Source organism: Tasmannia lanceolata, unplaced genomic scaffold (assembly GCF_043159265.1).
Source record: "Tasmannia lanceolata isolate RefF3 unplaced genomic scaffold, GAP_Taslan_0.1 ptg000002l, whole genome shotgun sequence".
Taxonomy (NCBI): Eukaryota; Viridiplantae; Streptophyta; class Magnoliopsida; order Canellales; family Winteraceae; genus Tasmannia; species Tasmannia lanceolata.
In genome coordinates, this window is record NW_027518679.1 from 48218948 (window position 1) to 48245477 (window position 26530).

General features: G+C 38.3%; 2 protein-coding genes and 1 pseudogene across 3 annotated transcripts in view; 1 reads left to right on the top strand and 2 right to left on the bottom strand.

Annotated features, from left to right (window-relative positions):
- Window positions 1-1513: 1513 nt before the first annotated feature.
- On the bottom strand, window positions 1514-2853 carry LOC143892651 (pyruvate dehydrogenase E1 component subunit alpha-3, chloroplastic pseudogene; annotated as a pseudogene). The gene is made up of 2 exons (XR_013255565.1): window positions 2304-2853; window positions 1514-1932 (listed from the first exon to the last, which is right to left on the bottom strand). The product of XR_013255565.1 is annotated as a pyruvate dehydrogenase E1 component subunit alpha-3, chloroplastic pseudogene (transcript).
- Window positions 2854-5918: 3065 nt separating this feature from the next.
- LOC143876286 (granule-bound starch synthase 1, chloroplastic/amyloplastic-like) lies at window positions 5919-14974 on the top strand. Its single transcript, XM_077378026.1, has 14 exons — window positions 5919-6073; window positions 9707-10093; window positions 10295-10375; window positions 10498-10596; window positions 10707-10796; window positions 11524-11587; window positions 11677-11777; window positions 11873-11982; window positions 12106-12349; window positions 12446-12622; window positions 12960-13151; window positions 13678-13767; window positions 13855-13983; window positions 14527-14974. The coding sequence occupies exons 2-14, from the start codon at window positions 9722-9724 to the stop codon at window positions 14641-14643; spliced, it is 1866 nt and encodes a 621-aa protein (XP_077234141.1). The 5' UTR covers window positions 5919-6073; window positions 9707-9721; the 3' UTR covers window positions 14644-14974.
- A 1567-nt stretch (window positions 14975-16541) lies between these two features.
- Window positions 16542-26530, bottom strand: part of LOC143876295 (ubiquitin carboxyl-terminal hydrolase 9-like) — a 47844-nt gene continuing 37855 nt past the window's right edge. The window contains exons 9-13 of the mRNA XM_077378036.1: window positions 25273-25530; window positions 24774-24922; window positions 17991-18551; window positions 17624-17900; window positions 16542-16985 (exon numbers count right to left, since the gene is read on the bottom strand). Coding sequence (XP_077234151.1) covers window positions 16803-16985; window positions 17624-17900; window positions 17991-18551; window positions 24774-24922; window positions 25273-25530 — 1428 coding nt within the window. The 3' untranslated portion in view covers window positions 16542-16802. The remainder of the gene's footprint in view (window positions 16986-17623; window positions 17901-17990; window positions 18552-24773; window positions 24923-25272; window positions 25531-26530) is intronic.

The window sequence follows — 26530 nt, forward strand, 5'->3', positions numbered from 1 at the left end:
GATGTCAATATTTCAGAGCATTTTCCTGAGAAATTTTCTTTCATTGATTTGGAATGATTATTTCAACGCGTATAGTTTGAAGGAAGTAGTCATGACAGTCTCTGCACTTTATTGTTCTGTTCTACATGAAAGCATTATTAACCGTGCTGATTACTGATGTTAGGATGGAGTTAATATATGTAGTTTCAAAGCCTGTTTTATTTTCTATGTGTTTACTCTCATTTCTCATCGCCTGGTTGAGGACTTTGTAGATGTTTCTGTGTGATCCGAGTGTTTATTATAAGACCTAGTTCATAAAGGAAATGATAATACTAAGCACATGTCCTTTGCTCATTAAAGCTGAGCAACCGAGACATGTTGCGAAAAATCATTGGTCGCCCCAAGGTTGTGTAGTTGTGCATCCCCCTAGCATAAGTCTAAAATAAAAGCTTAAAATCTTCTCACAGAAACTTTTTGAAGGGGAATAGGAAAAGGAAAAGAAAACCTTAAAATACTTGTGTCGAATCACCAAGGCTGGGAGATGATTGATACAGCTTGGTTACACTTATAAGGAAATAATATCCAAATAATACATTGTAAGGTTTTGAGACTTAGTGTCGAGTTCACAAATTGCAGTATCAAAAGACATCAAAACTGGTCAGTCACATGCTGAGTTCTACGAGGAAGGTAGAAGTATGGTTTGATATTGGCAGAGGAACTGACAAAGAACTCCAAAGAACTTTAGAAAGAATGAAGGCAACGAGTACAAATACTAAAGCCTCAAGCTACTATCTTTCATGAGGAAGAAAGTTTTTCAGAAGTGTTAATAGTGTTCCATTGCCCCAATCAGTCATGGGGAAAGACTGAAAAAGACGATAGTTAACAAATGGAGGAGGCTCTGATGACGGGAAAAACATAATCAGAATCAAAACATAAGAAAAACATCATCATCATCATCATCATCATCATCATCATCATCATCATCATGAAGCAGCAGTAGCAGCAGCACCAAAAGACATTTTGGATCAGCAAAGAGATATCTTATGCTAAATAAAAAAATAAGTTGGGCCCTCAGGCTTAATGAACCTAATTTTAACCAACCAACTGCTTGGGTCCAGACTACAAACCAACCTACACGAATTTAATATCCAAACACGAATTTCCAATCCAAGAAAAATGCAGCAAAAAATTAAGAAAAGAAAATAACAGGCATAGTTTTTTCATCACGACCCACAGATAAAGAAGATAAAGAACAGATCAGATTCACACTCACAACTACACCCATAAGTAGTGAAACCCACAAACACGCATTCCATTCAATGACAGTCCAATTAGAAGAAAAAGCATAAATCATAACAAAAACTGAAAATGCAATTATAATCGAATCTAAAAAGAGCACTCTCAATAGCAAATTCTCACCAGGATCATGAAGTTCATCGGGATCAGCCAACGAATGTCCTCTAAACCTATAAGTCTCACATTCACTCAAACTCGGCCTTTCCCCTCTCCTCGCCCTTCCAATCGCCTCCTTTGCAATTATAATCGAATCTAAAAAGAGCACTCTCAATAGCAAATTCTCACCAGGATCATGAAGTTCATCGGGATCAGCCAACGAATGTCCTCTAAACCTATAAGTCTCACATTCACTCAAACTCGGCCTTTCCCCTCTCCTCGCCCTTCCAATCGCCTCCTTTGCCACCTCCCTCACCTTCAAAACATCCATTCCATCCACATGTACCCCCGGCATTCCAACCGGCCCCTTCTTCCAAATCTCCATCTCCGGATCCGACGTCGCCCTCCAATGTGACATCCCAATTGCCCACAAATTATTCTCCACCACAAACACAATGGGCAATTTCCACAGCACCGCCATGTTCAAACACTCAAAAAATTGCATGTCCCGTCCCCAAAAAATGCCAAAGTCACATGATCACAATCCCCTTCTTTCGGTACCTGTTAAATTATAAAAGATTAAATAACGCCATCTATAAAACAGCTTAAGCTTTTAGAGTAAATGGTTGTTTCGCATGGTATCAGAGCAAGCCCTAGGTTCAAAACTACTTGATATTTAATGTACATGTAATGGCCAACCTAAAAGAGGGGCCACATGTGCCGGTCAACCCTAAAAAGAGGGGCCATGCATGAGGGGGAGTGTTAAAGTATAAAAGATTAAGAGGAATGCTAGACTGAGGGGGACGGCGCCCTTGCAAAAATCTGGAGAAAGGGCGCCGCCCCCTCAGTCTAGTATTAGTTATTACTCAAAGATTAAATAACGCCATCTCTAACAACTTAAGCTTTAGGACTAATTGGTTGTTTCACATTACCTCCCTCCGATACTTCGAAGTAAAAGCGGCCCCAGTAGCCACTGGAATTCCTTCTCCTATATAGGCGAAACCCCCAAGAACATTGTGCTCCTTGGAGAACATGTGCATTGAGCCGCCCTGGCCGCGGCAGCATCCTGTGGTCTTGCCAAAAAGCCCGCTCATTACTGCACGAGCCGGGACACCCTTGCTTAGGGCGTGAACGTGGTCACGGTAAGTAATACAGACACAATCTTCTTTTTTTAAGAGCTTTATAAAAACCAGTTGAAACTGCTTCTTGGCCGTTGTAAAGATGAACGAATCCAAAAAAAACTCCTCTGTAATACATTTGTGCGCGCATGTCTTCGAATGATCGGCCTAGGATCGTGTCTTCGTATAGGTCTAATCCTTCTTCTTTTGTTATTAGCCGCAAAGATAAATTAAGGGTGGTTTTCAGATCTGAGATGGAAAATTGAGAAATTAGGGTTTTCTGAGTTGAAAAAATTGAAAGATTAGGGTTTTCTTGGACGGAGAATTGAAAGATTAGGGCTTTCTGGGATGGATAATTGATAAATTAGGGATTTCTGGGATGGAGAATTGATAAATTAGGGTCTGAGATAGAACAAGGAAATATTTAAAAATTGGGTTTAATGAGATACAATATTGAAAAACTAGGGTTGTCTGATATAGAAAATTGATAAATTAGGGTTTTCTGGGATGGAGAATTGATAGATTAGGGTTGTCTGAGATAGAACAAGGAAATATTGAAAAATTGGGTTTAATGAGATACAAAATAGAAAAACTAGGGTTGTCTGATGTAGAAAATTGAAAAATTAGGGTTTTCCGAGTTAGAAAATGGAAAAAAAAAATAAGGTTCTCTGAGATATAAAACTGAAAAATTAGGGTTTTCTGAGATAGAAAATTGAAAATTAGGGTTTCCAAAGATAGAAATTGAAAAATTAGGGTTTCCTGAGATAGAAAATCGAAAAATAAGGGTTTCTTTTATGATTACCAGGCTAGGGGAGGAGAACTTGGAATTGAGCTTATTTTCCTTGATGACCTCGGAAACGGCGACGATTGGGGAAGAGTTGGGCGGGGGCGAAGTGGGTAAGTTTTTGGGGGAAATGTGGAATTTTTTGGTGGAGCCGAGGAAGGTGGTGGGGCTGAGAGAATTTTGGGGGGGGAGATCGTGTGTTGGTGAAAGGTGGAGCGTGGAGGATCTTGATGCGGAGAAAGCAGACATTTTTTCTGGGGCTGGATTGGGAGGATTTGGGGGGTTGATTTGAAGGAGGAAGAGAGAGAGGGAGGGAGAGAATAAATAGGGAGAGGAAGGGCGGAGAAAACAGAAGGGGAAGGTGTGGAAGAAACCGCCGTGGAAGTTGGTTGGCACCTTTAATGAAGCGAGGTGCTCTGTGTTTCTTGACGGGAAGAATTTTTTGTGGGAGATGGTAAATTCCCCCACGTGAGAGGATTGGCACGTGGTATATAAAGTGAAACATGGTGGGGCCAGAGCGAGAGGGGGAAACAACTTATGCCAATTCAGCATGACAACTCAGCAAGTTTATATTATTTAGTGATACTGGCACTACCATGTTTTAATAATTGTGCTGAGTCACCCTGTCTTTTCTTTTTTAACTGGATTATAGGAGCCTTTTAGGAATTGTAATCACTACTAACCTTTGACAGATGGGTTAAATAATAAAAGACAAACTAAGTTAGTGTAATTATCAAACTATGGTAGAGCTAATAATATTATTCTGAAATTACCATTTAGGATCGATTTTCAGCTTATTGACGTATCAGTTTCACCATACAGAAAAAGGACCGAACCAGTGTCACTTTTCCTTTTCTTTTCTTCGGTGTCTTATTCCTATTCCTCCTCTCAGGGATGAAGCCAGGAATTTGCAAAAGGCGGGCGAACAAATGTTGTTATATAATAACTAAGAGGAAAGTGTTTTTGCGCACGTGCGCTCCAATTCTAAATTCTAATTCCTGATTTCTGGAATACGTGCTGTTACTCCGTATGTTTTGAGAAATGATATATATTTGCACCTTTTTCTTACTTGGGACAACCCGCTCTAGTGTAAAAGAATAGTCATAAATACATAGGAGGTGCTGTTACTCCGTATGTTTTGGGAAATGATATATATTTGCACCTTTTTCTTACTTGGGACAATCCGCTCTAGTGTAAAAGAATAGTTATAAATACATAGGAGGAGCTGTCCCAAATATGAAAAGAGGGTGAATATATCATTTCCCATTGTTTTTATCTTATTTTGATCTAGGGATTTGCTAAGGACCATTGCAGAAGGCATTTCGTGGACCGGCTGTTGCATGAGAGAGCAGCCACATAGTCTTACTTTCCAATAGATTTTCCCATACATTTCCACCTCAGATGAATTAAATGAATGGGAAAATCTTTTGGAAAGTAAGCCTATGTGGCTGCTCACTCATGCAACAGCCAGCCTGCAAAATTCCTTCTGCGATGGTCCCTAGCAAATCCCTTTGATTTAAGATCTACTATGAAGGCTTGAAATCATTGCACGTGCCCATACTCGAAAACAAATCACAGTAATTATTGGGGCCGAATTTCACCTCCAACAAAATGATCGAAATACCCCTTCTACAGTGGTAAATTTTCATAACATTAGATATGATCTCCCATGCTGGATCAAGATCAGCGCTCACCGTTTCAAGGAAATTTGCAAATCTTTTTTGTTTCTATGGAAAATTGTTGGAAATTTGTTTCCACGAAAGATCTTTATTAGAAAGTTTTTTCCATTGAAAATAATTTTTATTACACTTTGTAATCTTATTTTCCATCAAAATTATTGTCCGGGTTTGAAAATGTCTCCCTGTTTCAAGGGAAATTTGAAACCTACCGAACTTTGGATTTTATTTTCCACAGAATATTATTTTCTCATGCATCCCATCTGCGGGGCCACTATTTTGCACCTCATGAACCGCTTTACTCGTGTTTTGATGGGGGTGGGGCCTCCACCCAAGCCCATGCATAGGGGGCCCACAATTTTACACCTCGTATTTTCTTGGATGGGGCCCACCATTTTGCACCATGCATGGCACATTGGCATGGGCCAGGAAGATAAATCTTGAGAATCTAAACGCAAGGTCGCCCTTTCCATCATTCTGACGGGAGCCCACGAGCATTATTATGTCTTCGTCCTTTCAGTTTTATAATGGGGAAATGATATTTTCACCCCTCTGTCCCATCATTTTATTTTTCCCCATCACTTGTTTGTCTTTTCTTAAAAAAAACCCTTCATTTTTAACTCCTTTCCCCCTTTTGTGTGTCTTTTTCTGAAAATAAAGTGAAAGACAAACAGAAGGGGTGGAAATATCACTTCTCTTTATCACATGCAAAATAAACTTCCTGTTCTCGCCCACGTGACATTCACATCAAAGGACCCACAGCTGCCCACGTGGCGAATCTCGGATCGTAAACGCGCATTCTCCGTCGTTTAGTGCCCGTCCGATTCATTAAAAAATCGTCTGCTGACGTGTCAAATCCTGCCGTGCCGATATCTTCCGCATATTCCAATTTATGCCCCAGGGCCCACCTCGTGAAACTAACACCGTTAATTAATCTAGAGGTGCTCGTTTACAGCCATCATTTTCAACCACTAATAAAACGCCACGTGTCCTTCTGATATTAATAAATTGGCCTCTCCTCTACTTCAGTCAATCAGTTCCACTCTCTGTTTTCCTTCTACAACCGATCGGAGCTCTCCCTTCATTTCCCCCAAAACCCTAACCCTAACTTTTTCCTGAATTCGGTAAGCAATTTTCTGAAACTTCAACTTTTCTCTACTGGATTTTAGTTGATATATGGTTTCAAATTCATGAGTTCCTGTTGTTTTGATTCTAAATTTTTGGTTCTTGTGAAAGAATTTTGATTTTTTATTCCTATAGATCTTCATTTCATTCCTATCGAGATCTTCTTTTGTGTAATCTCTCTCTCTAAAGTTCTATATTATCTAGATCAGGCAGAAAATCATTTTAGTTCTATATTATCTAGATCATGCAGAGAGGCATTTCTAATTGTCAGAATAGCATGATTATAATGTAATTCTACTTGTTTAGGTTCTTTAGTTTTAGGTAGAGTTCACAACAGCTTAAAGTGTGATATCATGTCGATGTGTATTCAAAGATGGATTTCCTGGGTCTAGTTTCTTACTCTTTTTTGGATATGTGAACATTTTTCCAAGATTTTTAATTGTCAGAGTGTACTCTAAACATTCTATGGACTAATTGAAACTACTGAATTACTTTTTATTACTGTAATAGATTTATATCGTTCATTTGAATTAGTTAACCCATGTGAGTATGTGGTTGATTGAAGATTGCCCATTTACTCATCTCGGTTTTGTGTCTTCTTCCCCGAGAGTCATCCTTATACGATTTTAAGTTTCGGTTTTGGTATGTGTTTCGATCATGGCGGAAATGGGGAAATTTTACTTTTCAATGGAAATTTTGATGAAAATCCTATAAGATCACGAAAATGTATGGAAACAAATGCAAATAATGGATATTTAAGATAGAACTTCACGAAATGCTAGAATAAGCATAAATACCCCATAATAGTTTAACAACAACTAACACCGGGTGACATAGGTTGTCACATATGTGTAATAATTCAGTATGTACCGCATTTCGCATAAAATTCATTTAAATATAATTATGTGACATTTACTGGTATAGTATATTATTACTACATGTATGGTTTTGGTTTCGATATGCGTTTTAGTTACAGTATGTATTTCAGTGGAATGAAAATAGAAACATTTCAGTTGTTTCATGTCGGTTTTGGTGGAAATTTAAAACGATCCATCCCGGTTCTTATTCTCTTACCTTAGCTAACAAATTTTAAAGGAAGTTTGTTTGTTCCACTGTCTAGTGTTTGGGTGCTCATTGAAGGTGAATTATGTTGAAATTCATTTGAAGGTTTTAGTCACTATATGATCAATGATACATATCTTAATTAAGAGACTAGACATTCTTACTAGGAATCTAGTATGAGAGAATCATATTTTCCTGATCATTCTATTATAATATTATAAAGTGCAAGACTTCAGAATCTTTCTATTTGGTGGATCTACCCAATTTATTAAATTTCAAAAAAAAATCAGAATCTTTCTACATAAATTTGTGAACAGTACTTAATCACAAATGTAATGTTCAATTTGCTTTGTGCAATTCCTGTTGCATTTCTTCAGATTTTTTCAGCACTTCGTCCAATAGTGAGTTTACTAATACTTTTGCAATAGTGGGTGCTTGGGCTTTGAAGCCAGCTGAAAAACGTAAGCGCCTAGCTTGCCTGACTAACAGGGGCTTTGAAGCCGTTGCCTGCTTCAAATTGCCACTGCTTAATTACTAATAAATGAGCCTTTGAACCATAAAACACTATCTAGATGGTGAACTGACCTTTGGCTAATAGACCAAAAGATTACTTTACAACCCAGCAAAGCTGTACAGAATTTTTTCTTGTTTAAAAACCAAGAGATATCTGCACAGCTTTTTGCCTATGAGCTTTTACTTGCATTTGCTTTCAAGCCAAGCAACAGAATGACCCACTTTTTAGTTTAAAATATATACGTCTCACGCCTAATAGTCAAGCCTACATTCTCTATACTTCGTATTGTCCCACATTTTTTTTTAATTAGTTTCGCTTGCAGCAGTGATCTCATGGTTGTTGAATGTATGGAAGACTTGATCACTGGAACCACCTTGCAGTTAATCATCAATTATAATAAGTCAACTGACGCTTTTTTTATCAAGTTTATCAAAACCATTAAGCATGGTCAGGCTATATCTCATGTGAAGTTGTAGCTAAGCTTCTCTAATGCTCAATACGGACATGGACACAGACATGGATATAATAAGCGACTCAACATTTTCCAAACCCCAAGCCTTGATATGGATACAGGGGTTCTATAATCTATACTATGAGACAAGTCATTAAGACATTAATAAAAATGTTTAATAACTTAACTAGATATAATTTAGAAATGGAAAAAGGTAGGCATAGCTTTTTTGTTTAAAGACTTTTTTGTTTAAAGATGACTTTATTAAGAAAAGCAAAGAGAAAAATTACAAATTTACATCATTGGGCAACATCTGCTTGAAAGGCAATTCCGCCCTTCCCACTCCTGCCTTTGCTAATTGTTGGCAGTTTCATTTGCACTTCCAGGGGTATGGAAGCACCCCCTCTACCGCTGCTCTCATAGAGATGTATAGTAGTTTATAGTTTTCATAAATATATTGTTTCTGAATTTATGTGGAGTTTCAAATTTAGCTGAAATTTAGTTTCATACTTTTGTTTCTTTAATCTATGAGTTTCTTATTCATTTCATCAGTTAAATGGCTTTTATCGCCTCGATACTCCCATTTCAGTCAAGCTCAAATTAATTAAAAATGTGTTAAGAATTCTGAAGAAATTGTTAGGAGTTCAAATAAAAATCCAACAATACAATATACAAGGAATTTATCTATTTCTTGCTTTGTATTTTCTTTATTAAATAAATATATCAACATCTTGGAGCAAATGATTTTGTAAAAAGCTGGAAACGGCACAGCCCATACCCATGTCTTGTTACTGTCGTATTCCATACCTGTATTCGTGCAAGACTGGCACTCTGGGCATGTACAAGGTATTCCATACCTGTATTTGTGCAAGACTGGCACTCTGGGCCTGTACAAGAATCTTGGTATCATAGCTATACATACATGAATAGAATTCATGTATTAACTACATTGTTATGTCCACTACTGCTAATGCTTCTTTTTATTCATCGACACATGTAATCTGCATCATAGAAATTTGCATGTGTCCCATGCCACTAGGACAGGATCATCAAATATAACTTATTAGAGTTTCTTCTATATGACTGGTAGGTAACACTCTAATAGAGTGCCAGTTCGACAAAAAATTAACATTTGCTTGAGATAATATGGTTGTCTCACTTTGATCCATCTTGAAGTTTCTGTGACCATGCACAGTCAACAAAATTTGTAATAATCTAATTGCTAAATTGATGTTTAGAGGTGATGCATTATTTCTGCTGTGGATCCAGTAGTTTTTTTTCTCTTCAACTTGGATATTGAGCTCTTCATTTGAGGACAATGTGGCATTGTTGAAATTATGCCTTGAGTTTGGAATTAGGAAAATCAAGGATTTTATCATGTTTGATAGGTACTTTATTATGGTTGTGGGTTATGAAACTTAAAAGGTCATTTATTGGATGAATTGTCTAAAAATGGAATTAATTAGATATTTATGTTATTCAAATCCAAGTGAAAGGTGTTATTGTCTTTATTTTTTGTGTCTCTATAGGAATCAACTGAAGTAGGTGAAGTTTTGAATGGTATCTGATGGAATAATTTATTGGTGGCCTTTTCTTTTATTCCAGAACACCCATACTCAGATGGCAACACTGAGTGCTTCACAGTTCATATCAAGAAGCTCTCATTTTAACTCTGGAGGAACATGCAATTCAGAGCCAAAACTATTTGCATGGAGTGGAGCTTGCAAAAGAACTTCCCTGAGGAATCAAGCCGTGCCTTATCATGGGTTAAGATCTCTGAATCAAGTGGACTTGATAAGCATGCAAACCAACACAAAAGCGACTTCCCGGCAACCTAGAAGGAAGGGAGTTACACATACGAGTGGTAGGCCATGGGGAGTCATCGTATGTGGAAGTGGTATGAACCTCATTTTTGTTGGAGCAGAGGTAGCCCCATGGAGCAAAACTGGGGGACTTGGTGATGTTCTTGGAGGACTTCCATCAGCCATGGCGGTAATCATATAACTTTTTAGTGCATTTTTTCTGACCTAAAAATTAACACTGGCACAGTTATTCACTCATTCTAAACTTTTTAACATTTTTTTATTCACAGGAACTTTTTGTTTTAATCAGTTTAATATTTGTCAAGGGCATGGTCTATTATGTTTTCCAAGTTAAATTTCAGCTCTGCTCTGTGGTTTGATTCTGCTTTAGGCCAATGGACACCGTGTCATGACAGTGACTCCTCGCTACGATCAGTATAAAGACTCATGGGATACCGGTGTTGCTGTTGAGGTACTTCCTAATGATCATAAAATATTTCCAGATATTTTCCTTTTCTAGACTGTTACTGTATCCATTCCATAATAGTGAGTTGTGCTTGAAATTTGCTGCTAAGAAATCAACTCTTAATACAGTTAAAAGTTGGGGACGGTGTTGAAACTGTGCGCTTCTTCCACTGCTATAAAAGGGGTGTCGATCGTGTTTTTGTTGATCACCCAATATTCCTCGAGAAGGTCAGTCTTCAGCCCAAAGCATTTCTTCAGAGTTACTATATAGTGTACCTCACTTGAACTGTAAAAGACATTTTGAACATACTTTGACGCTTGATTAATCAACTTTTAAGGTGTGGGGGAAAACTGGAGGAAAGATCTATGGTCCTGTTGTTGGAAAAGATTACCAAGACAACCAACTACGGTTCAGCTTGTTATGCCAGGTGAGTGTTCAGCTACTCATACTATCTCTGTGATTTCGAATTTTCAATAACTCACACAAGGCAACTTCTTTAGAACCAGCAATTGACCTGTCAGTGCTTTTAAATAACCAGGAAGTTACATGTAAAACTATGAAATAAAAGGCATGATTTCCAATTTCAATAATTCACACAATGGAATTTCATTAGAACCAGCAGTTGACCTGTCAGTGCTTTTAAATAACCAGTAAGTTACATGTAAAACTATGAAATAAAAGGCATGATTTGTTTTGGATCATTCAGAACATGTATTCCTAGTTTAATGAAGATGAAGGAACTCAGTATCATACTTCTCTTGAAAGTTGACACAATCTCCTGGGGTTCCAAGTAATTCCATGTAACATTTGGCTTCCAGAAATTGCTAAATAGACACCTTTCAGAACTATCTGGAAAACTAGGCATTATGAGGATTTTTCATTGAATCATTACGTACTGCTAGTTAATTTCTTTTGGCTTTGGCAATCAGTCCCAAAGATAATTTGGTCAATGGTACCACCCACACCCGCTCACTTTTCACTAAATTTTGTCTTCATTCATGATGTGGCTGCTCTCACGTGCAACAGCCCATCCGTGAAATGCCTTATGCGAAGGACGCTACCAAATCACCCCCCCCCCCCCCCCCCCCCACCGGCGGTTAAACTACACTGTTCATTTTATTGATATTGTATCGTATGTTCTTAATGTCATTCAGGCAGCTCTGGAAGCCCCGAGGGTTCTGAATCTCAACAACAGTAAATATTTTTCCGGACCATATGGTATGGCCCCTCATTTTTTGCAGCTGGTTACTATCATATATTAAGAAGTTGCATCATGTCTCAGTGGTGTTTGTGCTTTACAATCACAGGGGAAGATGTGGTGTTCATTGCTAATGATTGGCATACTGCTCTGATCCCATGTTACTTAAAGAGTATGTACAAACCTCAAGGAATTTACAAGAATGCCAAGGTAACATGATTTCATAGTGTGTTTTCAAGCTTCGACTATTCCACTTCGAAACTTAAAGCTTGTTGGGCTGATATTGAATTTAATCATGATCACAGGTTGTATTCTGCATGCACAACATCGCCTACCAGGGTAGATTTGCCTTTTCTGATTTTTCACTTCTCAATCTCCCAGACCAATTTAAAAGCTCCTTCGATTTTGTTGATGGGTATGGGTTCTCCGGTTTTCTGACTTGAGAAATTGATCTGATGTTTATTCAGAGGGCTCTCCTTGGTATGTATTTCATAATATATTCCTTTAGTAAAAAAAAATGTAACTTTTTGTCTTGCAGGTATCTGAAGCCTATGAAAGGAAGAAAAATCAACTGGATGAAGGCTGCAATACTAGAATCAGACAGAGTCTTAACTGTGAGTCCATATTATGCTCAAGAACTTGTTTCAGGGGTTGAAAGAGGTGTGGAATTGGATACCATCATTCGCAATAAGGGCATTATGGGAATTGTGAACGGGATGGATGTTCAAGAGTGGAACCCTTTAACAGACAAATATATCAGCGTCAAATACGATGATACAACTGTGGGTACTTTTTCCAAAGATGTTTTTTACTCTATAGTTTAACTGTTTATGGACTTGTAATTGCAAACACTAATAATCATAGAATGGCATTATCAGGTATCAGATGCAAAGCCTCTTCTAAAGGAAGCATTGCAAGCAGAAGTTGGGTTGCCCGTTGATCGAAATATCCCTCTCATAGGTTTCATTGGGAGACTTGAAGAGCAGAAAGGTTCAGATATTCTAGCAGCGGCTGTTCCTGAAATTGCTGAAGAAAATGTTCAAATAGTTGTTCTTGTAAGTATGAAACTGAGACCTAAAGAATTCTCAGCTATTTCTTTTGCCCACACTTCGGCCCTGTTTGGATTGTGAGAAAAAAAATTTCTTCTTTCCATGATTTGGAGGGAAATAATGCGATTATAACTAATTTAGAGTGATATTATCATAAATTGAAGCTCCCTCAAAGTGAAAATTGAATAGAATTGGCTGAAACTTATCTTTTTGCATGCTTTAAAAAAGTAGGGAATTTTAGAAATATTTTCCTTCCCAAACTTTTCCAAGAAATCCATGCAATCAAAACAGGACCTCAGTGTTTTTTTTCTGGTGTTATCACCCATTTTTGGCTTCATTGCAGGGCACCGGCAAAAAGTACATGGAAAAGCAACTGGAACAGTTAGAGATAAAATATCCAGATAAGGCAAGAGGAGTGGCAAAATTCAATGTTGCCTTGGCCCATATGATAACAGCAGGAGCTGATTTTATGCTGGTCCCAAGTAGATTTGAACCATGCGGCCTTATTCAGTTACATGCTATGCGGTATGGAACGGTATGCATCCTCTCTCTAATTTATGCCTTGATGGAGTCAAGTGAACCATCAAATCTTTCTCACAGAATCTCTTCATGAATTAAACATATTGGCTTTCAAATTTGCATATTTAGATATAGTATTAGGTTTGCAAACTCCGGACCTACCATCCCAATCAATTTTCCAAACTTCCTTGGCTTTAAATGAAAGTTATTCAATTAAAAAGTGTAATTCCTACGATTTAGAGATTAGGCCTGTCTTGGTGGAAAGACGTAAGGTTTTACTCCCCGATTTCCAGATGATCACTGTAGTCTGTAGCTGGCTGATATGTCACGAATATCGTATTATCATTCTTGGCAAGGGAAAATCTCGGGATATATTTTTTTTTCATTTTTTCAGGTTTATATCAGGAAAAAAATAAAATTATTTGAACATAGATAAAAATACATAAATTAAGAAAAAATTAAAAATTAAAAATATCATATAAATATCGTGATATTATCGCGGTAAATGAAATTTTTGACATAGGCTGGCTGTTATGCTGCAGATTGCAATTGCTGCCTCAACTGGTGGATTAGTGGACACTATCAAAGAAGGTGTCACAGGATTTCTGACTGGAGAACCCTTTAATGTAGATGTAAGTGACAACATCTCTAGTTATGAATTATCATCCACTTATTTTCTCCACAGCCAGTAATCACAAATCCATGTTTTGTTCTTTCAGTGCGAAGCTGTCGATCCCGCCGATGTTACTGCAGTTGCCACAACTGTGAAAAGAGCTCTTGGTGTTTATGGTACATCTGCTTTTACAGAGATGATTAAAAAATGCATGGCTCAAGATCTTTCCTGGAAGGTGAGTGGAATATCGATTAAGTTATGTTTATTTTGCTGGTATTTAACTTATAGAGTAGTGGTGTAAGCAATCCGTAGGGAGGAGACAAAGCCTTGGATTTACCTAGAACTTACACCGTAGAATAGTGGTAAGTAGTGTTTGCTTGTCAACCTTGCAGAGTAGTGTAGGGGGGTGTCATTACCAATATAGAGAGAGAAGAAAGAGAGAGAGAGAGCATCATTCCCAAGAAATTCAAGTAAAAAACCACCTGTTTTTTGGTTTTTTGCTTAAATTTTGTTGGGAGGAGGTGACAAGGATGATGCGTCACCAGACAGCTAGGAAACATCTCTGTAGTCTCTGGGGATTTCATTCCTCTAATGGCAACCAAACAGAGGTTTTTGATGATATGGCACCCAAAACCCAAGTAAAACCCCTACAAAACTGGGTCGGCTCATTATTAAGATAAACATTAGTCCAATAAAATAAACTTTCAAAAAAAAATAAAAAAAAATAAACTTTCAGAAGAACTGTATCATGTTAAATACTTAAATGTTTATGTGGCAGGGACCGGCGAAACAGTGGGAGCAGGTTCTGTTGAGCTTGGAAGTTGCTGGCAGTGAGCCTGGAATCGAAGGCGAGGAGATTGCTCCCCTTGCCAAGGAAAATGTGGCCACTCCCTGAAGGCTTGATCGGTGGTTCGCTTCTCTTAGCACTTTAATAAACTGGCCCTCATAAATGGACTCACCTATGCCCTATACAGCTAACATAAGCTCTGTTTACTCTTCACTGTGTATGAACTAATAATGAACTCAGTTGCAATTCAGTACCTTTTGTATCACTGTTTTCTGTATGTGGAGGACCAACATTATCCAACACACCATGTACCAGTTTCCAAGTGGATAACCTTGCGAAAGGAACAGATATGGATCAGTGGTGTAAAATATTGGTTTTGGGACTGTTGTAGAGTGGGCTAAGCAGTAATAATCTGAGCACTCGAGCGGGTTTCGCTGTATCTGGTTTGTTTTGTGGGTCTTCCCTTCCCTAAGCCAGCTACTGTCCATTGTTTTTCCTGCATAGGTTGATTCAAGTTTTAATTTTGTGTAAAAAATGAAGAACATTTTAGAAATTTTATTTTTTTTCCTTTCCCAACTTTTCGAGTAAATTCCTGCAATCCAAACAAGATAGCATCACCCAAGCTAATTCAATTTTTATGTAACCATAATCATATTATTTCCTCCTAAATTGTGTCATTGCCCATACACCTGGAACATCTTAACCACATTGATGAAAGAAGACAATATTGAATCAACAACTTTACACAAAATAATATGAAATAAATTCATTTAGTTGGTGACAATAAGTCTATCAAATTTAATCTATAAAAAAAAAAAAGGCCAAGTATGTATGAAATTGTATTACAAAAAACTCAAAAGGATTACACCACAAATTATGGTTGCAAATGCAATAATACATCATAGACCAAGTAATATAATGCATCCATGAATTTGGATCCAGAGCTAAAAGTTCAAATGGAGCCCATTTTTTCATGGTAGATATCATGTTGGTCTTGAAATAGAGCCAAAGAATGATTGCAATTCTGAAGGATCTCTGTGTGTTGGGATCGTCAATGACCCAGATTCTCTTGTTCCCTCTACTTGCTTTTCATTTGAATAAAATCAGTTACCTTTTCACCCAAAAAAAAAAGAGTCTGGTAAAGAAGTTTCAGGGATATTGGGTTTATTAAAATCTTGCTTGATCGGGGTCCTGAAAAAGATTGATTGGAGCCTTGACGAAATCCATCGGTGGGCAATCTGGTTCTGGGGTCCAGCAACAAAGTCCTGTCATGCCATATTGGGTAGATTTTTGGCTAGGTGAGTCCTCGTTATGCCATGCTTTCCCAGGCTTGTTTCTCATAACGACCGGTAGAGGGGTGAGGGTTTGTGACTATATAAATAGAAGATGGGATGGGAATGTGGTATGAGTAGTTATACTTGGAAGAAACCTCAAGGACAATGAAATTAGGGATACGCCTAGTTTTCATTTACCTTTTTTAAAAACACAAAACAGAAAGAGTCTGCGAGGCAAAATGAATATCTGATAGAAAATTTCTCTGGGTGAATTTTTAATCAAAACACTGATGAATCAGTTAAAGAGGATGAAGAAAATATTGATAGTCTCATTGTTAATTGTGGTTATCTTCAACTTCAATAATTCACTATCGCAAGAATCAAAGTTTTAGAACAGATTTTCAAAGAAGATGGAAGCTATAAACTCGTTGTACGCAAGAATCAAAGTTTTAGAACAGATTTTCAAAGAAGATGAAGCTATAAACTCACTGTACACGATGATCTTGTAAACTTCCATCAAGAAGATGATAAGCTATGGAAATGATTTTCGGGGCACAACCTACTTAGGCTGTGGCCCATCTAATGGACGGTTTGGATCATCCTATGGTGCAGGCCGTACCGTAATTTTTAATAATGTGAGGAGTGCGATCATCAAAATACGGTAGTGGTGATATCATTTCCCTAACGAGTAACGCCACCCCCGAATAAAAGTTTGTCCAGCAGCAAAAAGAATAAATGAAATAAAGAACAAAAAAATGGTTAATAATTGTTGTCGGTATACAAAAGAAATAAACAAAACAAGACTGACTACTAATTTTAACTTTTTTTTTCCAAAAAAATCTCAATTAGCTCCCCTATTTACTCCTCCATTTTGCCGCACCCCAACAGCGAAAGTAGCACACTCTTTGAACCTCTCTATAGCACTGCAAAAAAGGCAATCCTGCCATTGTATCAAAAAACAGCACCATATATAAAAGTATATACTCCAATCCTTTAACTTGGAGAATCATCAGACGATGATTCGGATTCGGATTCCGATTCCGACACTTCCATCCCTGACTCAACTTTAACTCTCCGATAGAAGAGCACATAAGCTGCCGAGGTTTTAATCGCATCCTCATCGACCGGAGAAACATGACTATCATCAAAATGGTACCATCTGCTCTCTTCTATTAACTGAAATGTCAATACAGAAACCCAGTTAATTTCACCCACAAAAGAAAATGATCAGTTTACCATTCAAAAGAAAAAGGAAAATGCTCAGTTTCCAAAAGAATAGGTAAGGCCCTGTTTGTTTTGGATTTTGATAACCGATTGAGAGCCCAAAACTGATTATTAGAGTCAAAATTTGGCAACCATGAATTTTTTTTTCGTGGAATATTAGCTTAACCGTTTGGATACATGGATTTTATAATCCTGCATTGTAAAATTCTGATTTTATAAGCTAAAACCTGTACTGTACATATTCAGGATTGTAAAAATCTAAGTTTTGCTTCTAAAATTCAGGTTTTAGCTAATCCTGGATTTCAGGTTTTAGCTTGTAAAATCCAGGATTCTACAATATTGGATTATAAAATCCCATGCATCTAAATGGCCCCCTTGAGAGAAGGGTAGGCAGAGCAAAGAGTGGGAAAGTCCAATAACCAGTTTTGGACACACAATAGGTTCTCAGAATCCAAAACAAACAGGGCATTAATAAGATTGAACAATCAGTTTGCTGCCAACAGTTCATGCCAAAGATGTCAACTTTGAGGAACCTAACCACCTAAGTTCATTTGGGAGAACTTGGTTATGAAAAATGGCTTATTACTTACCTTTGCATAGGCGGAGTAGTGACCGTCACCCAATCCACCATAATGGTTGCTCACCGCATAGAGTTCGTAGACTTGAGATTGATGAGCTTGACTCTGATGCTTTACATAATTCCCCAAATCAAGATTATAAAGTGGGAAGTTCACAAAAGTGTCCAGCTTGATTTTCCAAAATCGGCTATAATAAAATCGCTTCAAGTGAAAAACTAAAATATCCGGCAACCTCCACAAGTCTAGTTTTTTTGTGGCTTGCCTAGGCTCCTTACAGCTAGGACAGTACCTGCATTATCAAAGCAACATATAAGAGAGATGAATTGCGCATTGAGAATAATCCCACAGTTCAGGGTTTAGGGTAAGAAGGTTCACTAACCACATATCATCAGGTCCTAGAGGTTCCTCCTTCAAGAATGCTTCCAAACATGAAAATAAGGAGATCGCTTCTTGCCGTGTTTTATGTACAGTAAATCCCGATTTAAAAACCTCTGGTACATTCCCAAAGAACCCGGCGTCGTATAATTCACGTTCTCTGTTAGACCAATCCACCAAAACCCTTATGATTGGACCTGGCCTGATGAGAGAAAGACTTTCCAGTGGTATTTTGCTCGAACCATTGTGGTTTGTCCACCAAAGTTGAATAGATGACTCCCCATTAGGTAATTGTTCTAGTTCTGTGTTTGATATGGAGGGGTTTGAAGGACTAGGACTTGGATCGCAATTATCCATCACCCCGTCAACATCAACTCCCAGGTCACAGCCATTTTCCTCATCAGATTCTGAAGAAACTAATGCTTTTTTCTGTGAAAATGGTGCGAGCATGGCACTTACGAGAGCTTTAATATCAGAAACAGTTTGAACTCCCTCCGCTAAACAAGTCACCAATGGTGTTCCCAGAAGCTCCCCGAATCCATTGATATACATACCTGATGTGAATCTGAAGCACGTGGAGTGTTTGAAAAAAAGCAACCAGATAAATTATTACTAAGGGATCAATATCAGTTTAAGCACTGAACACTATATATCTACAAACAACATAACAATGCATAAAGAATCAGCAAAATTGAAACAGAGGGAGGCAATGGGATTTTTTTGGATATGAGAAAATTTTATTAAAAGAGGGATCTCAATGTGAACCCTCATAATTTCTTAATTGTAATACCAATTTCCAAAAAATTATTTTTCCAAGCACACGATGATTTAGCATTACAATCCTTTGGTATAATTTATAAAAAATGCTTACAACACTGCAAGAAATTCTCTCCAACCCCAAAGAAATGCATCATCCTAGGACACTATCACAAAGCAACAAGTCTCTGTCAACCAATATTGCAATTAATTATGAGTGTCATAGTTAAGCAATTCATTGATTTTTTCACTCATTATGCTTCTAATCATTGGAAAAGAAGTAATTTATTGATTTTTCACTCATTCTTGATTTAGAAAGACACACAAACGGGTGGAACAGAGGTGAAAAATCGTGCTTAGTGGAAAATCGTACGTGGGTTACTGGACCAGATAGATCGGAGTACGGCCGCATGGTCCTAGGCCTTGTGCCAGCAATGGTAGTGCCTTTCCCATCAGCAATTTCTTATGGGGCACAACAGTAAGTAAAGCGAGAACACTAGGACCCAGATCGGAGGTTGGACGCGTGGTCCTAGGTTCGAATCCTGGCGGAAGCAGGAATGGCTTCCAGGTAGTTTGAAAACCTTCACTCTCAGCAATTGCTTTTGGGATATTTGGTAAGTGCCACGATCCTACATGTTACTTCTGCAAAACCGCATACAGATGCAAGGCTAGGCGGCTACATATATCACTCAAGAAAATATTTCCACCGGGAGACGATAATTTAGTACATACCACATTTCACATGTAATTCATATAAATATGCATACATAATACATTTATTACATTTCACACGCAATTCATATAAACATAAATATGTAACATATACTAATATAATATACCACAAATACACTTATGATTTTTGTTTCGGTATGGTTCCAGTTCCAGTTTCAGTTTCGGTGGGGAGGGAACTGGAAACATTTCGGTCACTTTGTGTTGGTGTAAACACCCGAAAATACCCCTCCATGCAGCGTTTTTGTCTTTGAGGAAGACTAGTAGATTAAGGATTTTTAAGAAAGCCTATAAATACCCTTTTATGAGATTCGTAGAGGCTAAACAAACCCTAAAACGTTTTCTCCAGCCCTTGGACGTGGAGTGCTTGAGAAAGAGAGAGGAGAAGCGGATGTCAAGCCATAGATCGTGAACCAAGGTATGAATCATGTCCTAGTGATTTAGATCTTTGAAAACCATAAAAATCTAATAATGTCGGATGGAGAGATGCGATTTTGGCTCTTTATATTGTGTTAGGGAGAATCCCTTTGTTAGATCTAGAGTTTCTTTGGTTTGAACTTGTCTTTGGATCTCCTTCGAACCCTAGTTCATCATGTTTTGACCATTAGAAGTGAATAGTTGTGATTTTGACCAAAACTTTTTTTTATCTTCCAATCTCTGTCCGACGGGATTCCGACGAGGTTTTCGGCCTCTTTGGATCCTCCTCTTTCAAAGCTTTCTAACGAGCCCAACCACGCCCAATTCCGATGTAAAACGATTAAGTTAGAGCCAAAACTGTGAAAAATCGTGTTTCGGAAAAAGGGTTCGGGCGGGGGCGGACGTCCGGCATCCGGCCCCGGGGTGGATCTGATTTTCAGAACGACGTCCAGCAAAGATCCCGGACGTCCGGCGCGGCAGATTTTCCCCCGGCAGCCAAAACTTTGAAAAATCATAACTTTTTCGTTTCTCGTCCGTCTTCGATGCTCTTATACTCTACGGACATGCCGAGAATGCTTACTTTTTGTTAAAAATGATTTCAAAAATGTTTGAAAACCTTATAATGATGTTAACTTCAAAATACTAAGAGCAACCCTTGTTTGACCTACCGTTCTTTTCCCGGTTGTACACCAAAGAGTGTTATGTGCCTCTTTGATGTTACGTATACCGATATTAGATAGTTATATGATTGTTGAATGACTATTGGACAATAGGTTATCGAAGATTCAGAGTTCAAAAAGTATTGGGGGTCCGAGGTAAGTAATATTGCACTACTTGGTTTCTCTCAATTTGAGCTAGACTCGTACCATCATTGAACTATAGAAATAGTCCTTTGGAACTTCGACATATTACTTATCCGAACTTGTCTGTCCTTTGAGTATAGCTTTCCTTTGTGCCTACCCTTGGAATATGTAATTTCTTATGATTCTACATTCTTTGGATTTATACTTACAAATGCGGTTATAGAGACTCTCAGAATTTGAACGTATCGTTTGGCTTAATTTTCCATTTCTGTACTGATTATCGAATATCCTATCCAAGTATTGTGATTCATGTCTATTTTGCTATCAAACTCTGAACTCCTTTTGGCCTTGTGACCAGATTATTATTGTTCCGTATAGTAAGGGTATATACCTTGCTTTGAACAATTAGTTTTGTATCAATTTTTAAAAAAAAATTGACAAATATATTCATACCAGCAAAATTACAATCGGGACCTGTAGTCCCACTAGATTTACATAGTATGAATTGCTCAGGAGCATTCTCCTTGGCCCAAAAGAAAAACCCATTACCCCTTACATTACCCAATAGCCTCAATTTAATCGAATCCAGCAAAAAGTGCCAAATTTGTGCGACCCCCAAGTCAAGATCATGACCTGCCACGTCACACCGGATTCTCCACTACAATCCGCTGGCAAATACGATTTTCAAAAATCCCACTCGAAAGCCCAGAGCTATTGTGCGCCCCTAACCGTGCACAATAGCCAACCACCCAACATCATCATCCGATCTCCAGCGGCCTCCACCTCGAACCACCACCAAACACCAACGGCTCCCCATTAAAAATATATCAAATTCTTCCACCATCTTCTCCAACACCTACTTCCACTAACCCAAAAATCATCACATCCAAAAGTATACTCCTAGCCCTAACCCTAAACCGTAACCCTAAAGACTATACTACCCCACGTCTTTCCCCAATCAACCCTAACCCTAACAACCCTAAAACTCCCCTCCTCTTCCTCCTCCTTCAAACCTTAACCCTACAAGGTTCATTGCCGCTATCCACAACCTCCCTCACCTCCATATCCAACCTCCTCCTTTTCTCCTGAATCCGAACACCATTTTCCTTACATCGGCCCCTTCCCCAGCCTCCAACAACTCCCCCATCCATTTTCTCCATCAACCTTAACTAGATCCGGCCCTTTCACCATTAAATCCGGCCTTCTCGAGCCCAGCTCCGGCCATTCCGCCCTATATATGGCCCCCGACTTTCCATGACCCCGGATCCGATAATCCACGACCTCTACGGCCTCACACCACCTATAGGTGGCCTTCCACGGCTCCAGGTCTAGCACCCCACAGCCTTTCACGGCCACCGGCAACCTTCACCGTTTTCCCCGGCTCCAAATCCAGATCCAGATTCACGGCCTCCATGGCTTCAGATCCGGCCTTCACGACTCCCAATCTAGCCTCCACGGCCCCAGATGCTGCCTCCACGGAAAAGCCATTTTCTAGATCTGGCCTCCACAGTTCCCGATTCAGCCTCCGCGGCTATCTTTTGCCAACTATGGGAGAGACGGTAAAAAGAGAACCGAGACGAGAGAGAGAGAGAGAGAGAGAGAGAGAGGAAGACGAGAGGGAGAAACCGCCTCCCTCCCTAGGCCGACGCCATAGGTAGGGAGCTTTTTTTATCGCCCTTTTTTTCGCCCCCTAGCACAATGGCTTTTTTAGTTACTTGTACAGAATACATGAACTTTTTCAATTTAGGATCTTTGCTTTTGTATCAAATTTTGTACACTCATTGAATATTGAACTACCTTGTGATTGAAATCTTTTGGGAGACTTTTTGGACCCCGCCAGTGAGGAATGCGTAATTCATTAGCAGACCGAACATTCTGAACTATTGGCCAATTCTGGACCCCGCCAATGGGGAATGCATAATTCATTGGCAAGATCGAACATTTCTGAACTATAACATTGGCCAATTCTGGACCCAGTACTAGAGCCACCGACCACAGGCTTTGAGTAATAATGCAGCGTGTCTATCTGAACCTCCGAATTCTGCAGGACTCTGTGGCTTTATAGAATTTTGAACCAAGTCTTCAACCCTCTGATTCATTAAATAATGTATCGTGATAAGAATTATCGAATTTCTGAACTTCTAACTCTGATACATCGACTTTGTACGGAAAACTCTAAACCTTAGTATTTATCCATCTTGGATCAGCCTTTGAACGTAAATGTTGAGCTCTGAATAGTGAATCGAAAGAATTATTGAAACATCCGGACTTATCGAATTGAGTATTGTGCTTAAGAACCATTGGAAATTCTGAAACATGTGACTCTCTTTGAATCCTTCTCATCACCGACTCATCAGGCTTGTGTAATAGAACCTTCGAATTCCGGCACTTAACTTCTTGGGAATAATCCCTCTTGGATATAATATCTCATTTCAAAACGGTGAACGATATTGAACTTTGATATATCCGTTTTGCTGCCACTCACATACTTACCTCCCTTGGCCTGCTTAACCGTAGTCGTGCTTTATTCCTTACATGAGTGTTAGCTCACCCGTGGTTTACAAATTTCAGATATTGAATGCTATGCCAACTTGGGACATGGGAGAGCGTCCCTAAGCCTAATTTTGGAGACGAGTCCGTTTATTCAGACTACGGGCAGTGAGAATCATTCATTATGTATATTTTAACTAATTGTAATGGCTAAACAGATTGTCAGAATAGAAAATAGCGCATAGTTATGTTAGTTATTGTTTCAATACAAACTGCTATGATATTGTGTGCAATTATTGATATTGAATGCCTTGCATGCTTGTAGGGTTCGCCTTGCAGGTGTGCGGCGCTGTTGCGTTCCGGTCTGGATCCCAGGTCTGGGGTGTAACAGTTGGTTTCAGTGGAAATTTAAAACCATGCCTCCTAGAAGGGCCCAGGAGTCTAACGTGAGGACAGCATGATTGCATGTGAAAGAAGTTTACACATAGCTTTAGAATTTGGAACAATGTCTGCACAAAGAAATAAAGGTTGGATTTGCACAGGTCTCAAGGGTAGACAGGCACCGAAACATGAATTGGATATACCTACATATATACATACATACAAGCATGCATGCATTCACTAGAATTGAGTTTTCAGTGCGCAAACGAAAACTGGTCTCCTTTTTTTGTCTTAATCAAGGCATGACTCAAAACTAGATCTGTGCTGGATGTGTAATTAAATATGCATTTGATCAAAAACCTAACCTAATGCAACAAAGGTGCAACTGCGAACAAGAGGTCCTGTTGCAGAGTTCATAGTTAAATATGAAATAATCAGTTAAACCAATATTCATAACATCAAATTTTGTTCATATCAAAGTATCACGTTCTCAGATAAATTCCACGGGAATTTAACTTTTAAAGTAACGGTTAATGAGTTAAGGTTATCTAAAACCATTATTCATAACATCAAATTTTGTTCATATCAAAGTATCAGGATCTCAGAAAATTCAATGTGATTTTAACTTTTAAAGTAACAACCAGTGAGTTAAGGTTATCTAAGAGTTCTAAATAGTAACTCAATTACCCATTCCACTCCAGAAAGAATTTCGGAATCAAGATTTCAGGGCATGAAAGGAAGGTTATGACCCTAATACATTTCAGATCAAGTGAAATAACACAGTAGACCAGTAAGAAAATAAAATATACTCTACGATAAAAATTTAAAAAGTAAAACAAAAAAGAAAAAACGAAATTTCGCTCTCATGTGAAAACTCTAACAACATGACCATGCCACCCATGGTAGATATGCGCAGTGCTTAAAAATTCATAATGACAAGAACTCGCTCGAGGAAAAACCGGTTTGACTCGGGCAAGTCAATGATTGATACAGCAAGTTTTTTATCAACTCGGCAGGGTAGAAGGCATTTTTAATTAACTCGGTAAGGCCAAAATCTAGTCAACTAATGGTTCACTTGGAGTATTTAGACACTGGATGGGAGTGTAACATGCATAAGCTATGAGATAAAACAATTGAATTTTTGAGATCGCAAGTGACTTTGAAAACCACTAAAGCAACTATCTAGTAGCAGATATAAGAGAATATCCTACCTTTCCATTTTCTGATGCATTATCTCCAGTCTAGGTAATTTCCCGTGATTTACAGGAAGTCTATATGCTACAATTTGTTCATCATCCTTTATCTCAAACAGTGATTCAGAAGGATTTTCCAGGTATCTGTATATCCGATGATGATAAACCTACAAGTGACAACCACCCAGCAACATGCAACACAGCTTCAGCAACCATGAAATTAGAACCCAGGTTTAAAATTTCGGTTTCAATTTCAGACCTAGCCGAAACTGAAATTTCAGCCGAAATATCGAAATTTAAGCGGAAATTACCAAAATTTTGGAAGAAAAAAATTTAAAAATTACATTTTCCCGAAATTTCTGCAAATTCGGCCGTAACTTCGGATTAGGTGGTTTCAGTGTCGATCCCAACCGAAATTCGAAATTTCAGTTTTTCGGCCGAAATTTAAAACCATGATTAGAACACATCATCCATTAAACAATTACAGAAAAAAGATCCAGGTTGCAAACGTTTTTACCTCCGCAAGCAATAAAGTTTCATGAGCCTCCAAGCAACAAGCAACACTCAAGGCCTGACTAAGATCTTTACAGTAACCATGTTTGAGTACAGTAACAGTAAAAGGCATGGGAAGTGCACTTCCATCACCATAGAAAACAGTAACCGTCATTGTACGTTTAACTGTTGAAGGCAATGGCAATGACAAGTACATGAAGGGATCAAATGTTACTGATACTTTGCTGCAAACTGGGCAGACCAACGTTGACTTATATTGACCCTGAGAAAACTCAGAAATTTTGCATGGTTAAAAACCGAGCAGTAAAGATATTATTCTGATCTCCGATAAAGTAAAAAAAATCTAAAGAAATATATGCACATGCACATAAGACTGCTGTATAAAGAACATCTGGAATCAGAAACTCATGGAATCAGAAATTAAAAAGTCAGTTTTTGGGAAAATTCAGAATCATTCCAGTCACGAGACAAGGTGTATCAACAGGCCGGGCCAGGTATGGGCCAAGTTACAAGGTAATACCATGTGTTTGACCTTTTTATGAAAGTCTTGATTGATAGTGATATGAATCTCTGATTGATGGTCACATAACTATTTCACAGGCATATTCACTCTCACTCCATATCTGTAAGAAGCATTTTTGTCAAAATGAGCTCACAAGTCACAAGTAGCATGTGCTATTTCTATATACTCGGCCTCAAAACTTGACTTGACCTGATAACAACTGCTTGCTACTTGCCTTTTCATGTAACCAAATTGCCTACAATGTGCATAGACCTACGATCAATAACAAAACCAGCTGATGCGGATTGTAGGCCCAATAAGTGGCATATTTGCCCATTAGGACTTTTAAATATTTATTTCCATGTTATTTAGTTTCTAGGATTTTTATTTCCATGTTTTAGTTTTAGAGCTTTTATTTTCCATGTTATTTAGAGTTAGGGAATTTATTTATTTCTATGGAATTTTATTTTAATTGCCTATATAAGGCCCTCATGTATTAGAGATTACTAGTTTTTGGATTAAAGATTGATTGATTTCTCCCCAAACATCCTTCTTCCTCTCTTCTCCTCCTATTCTTCCTCTTCTCTTCTTTTCCTTCTTCTCTTCTTCTCATTCTTTTTCTTCTTTTCTCCTCTTTCCTTTGTCTCTTCCCGGGCCTACATGAGTTTGGTATCAAAGCTAAGGATCCAAGCACGCATTTGTATCCAACGTCGCAACCCAAAACCTCACGGCTTCCCTCATCTCGTGCTCCGCCATCCTT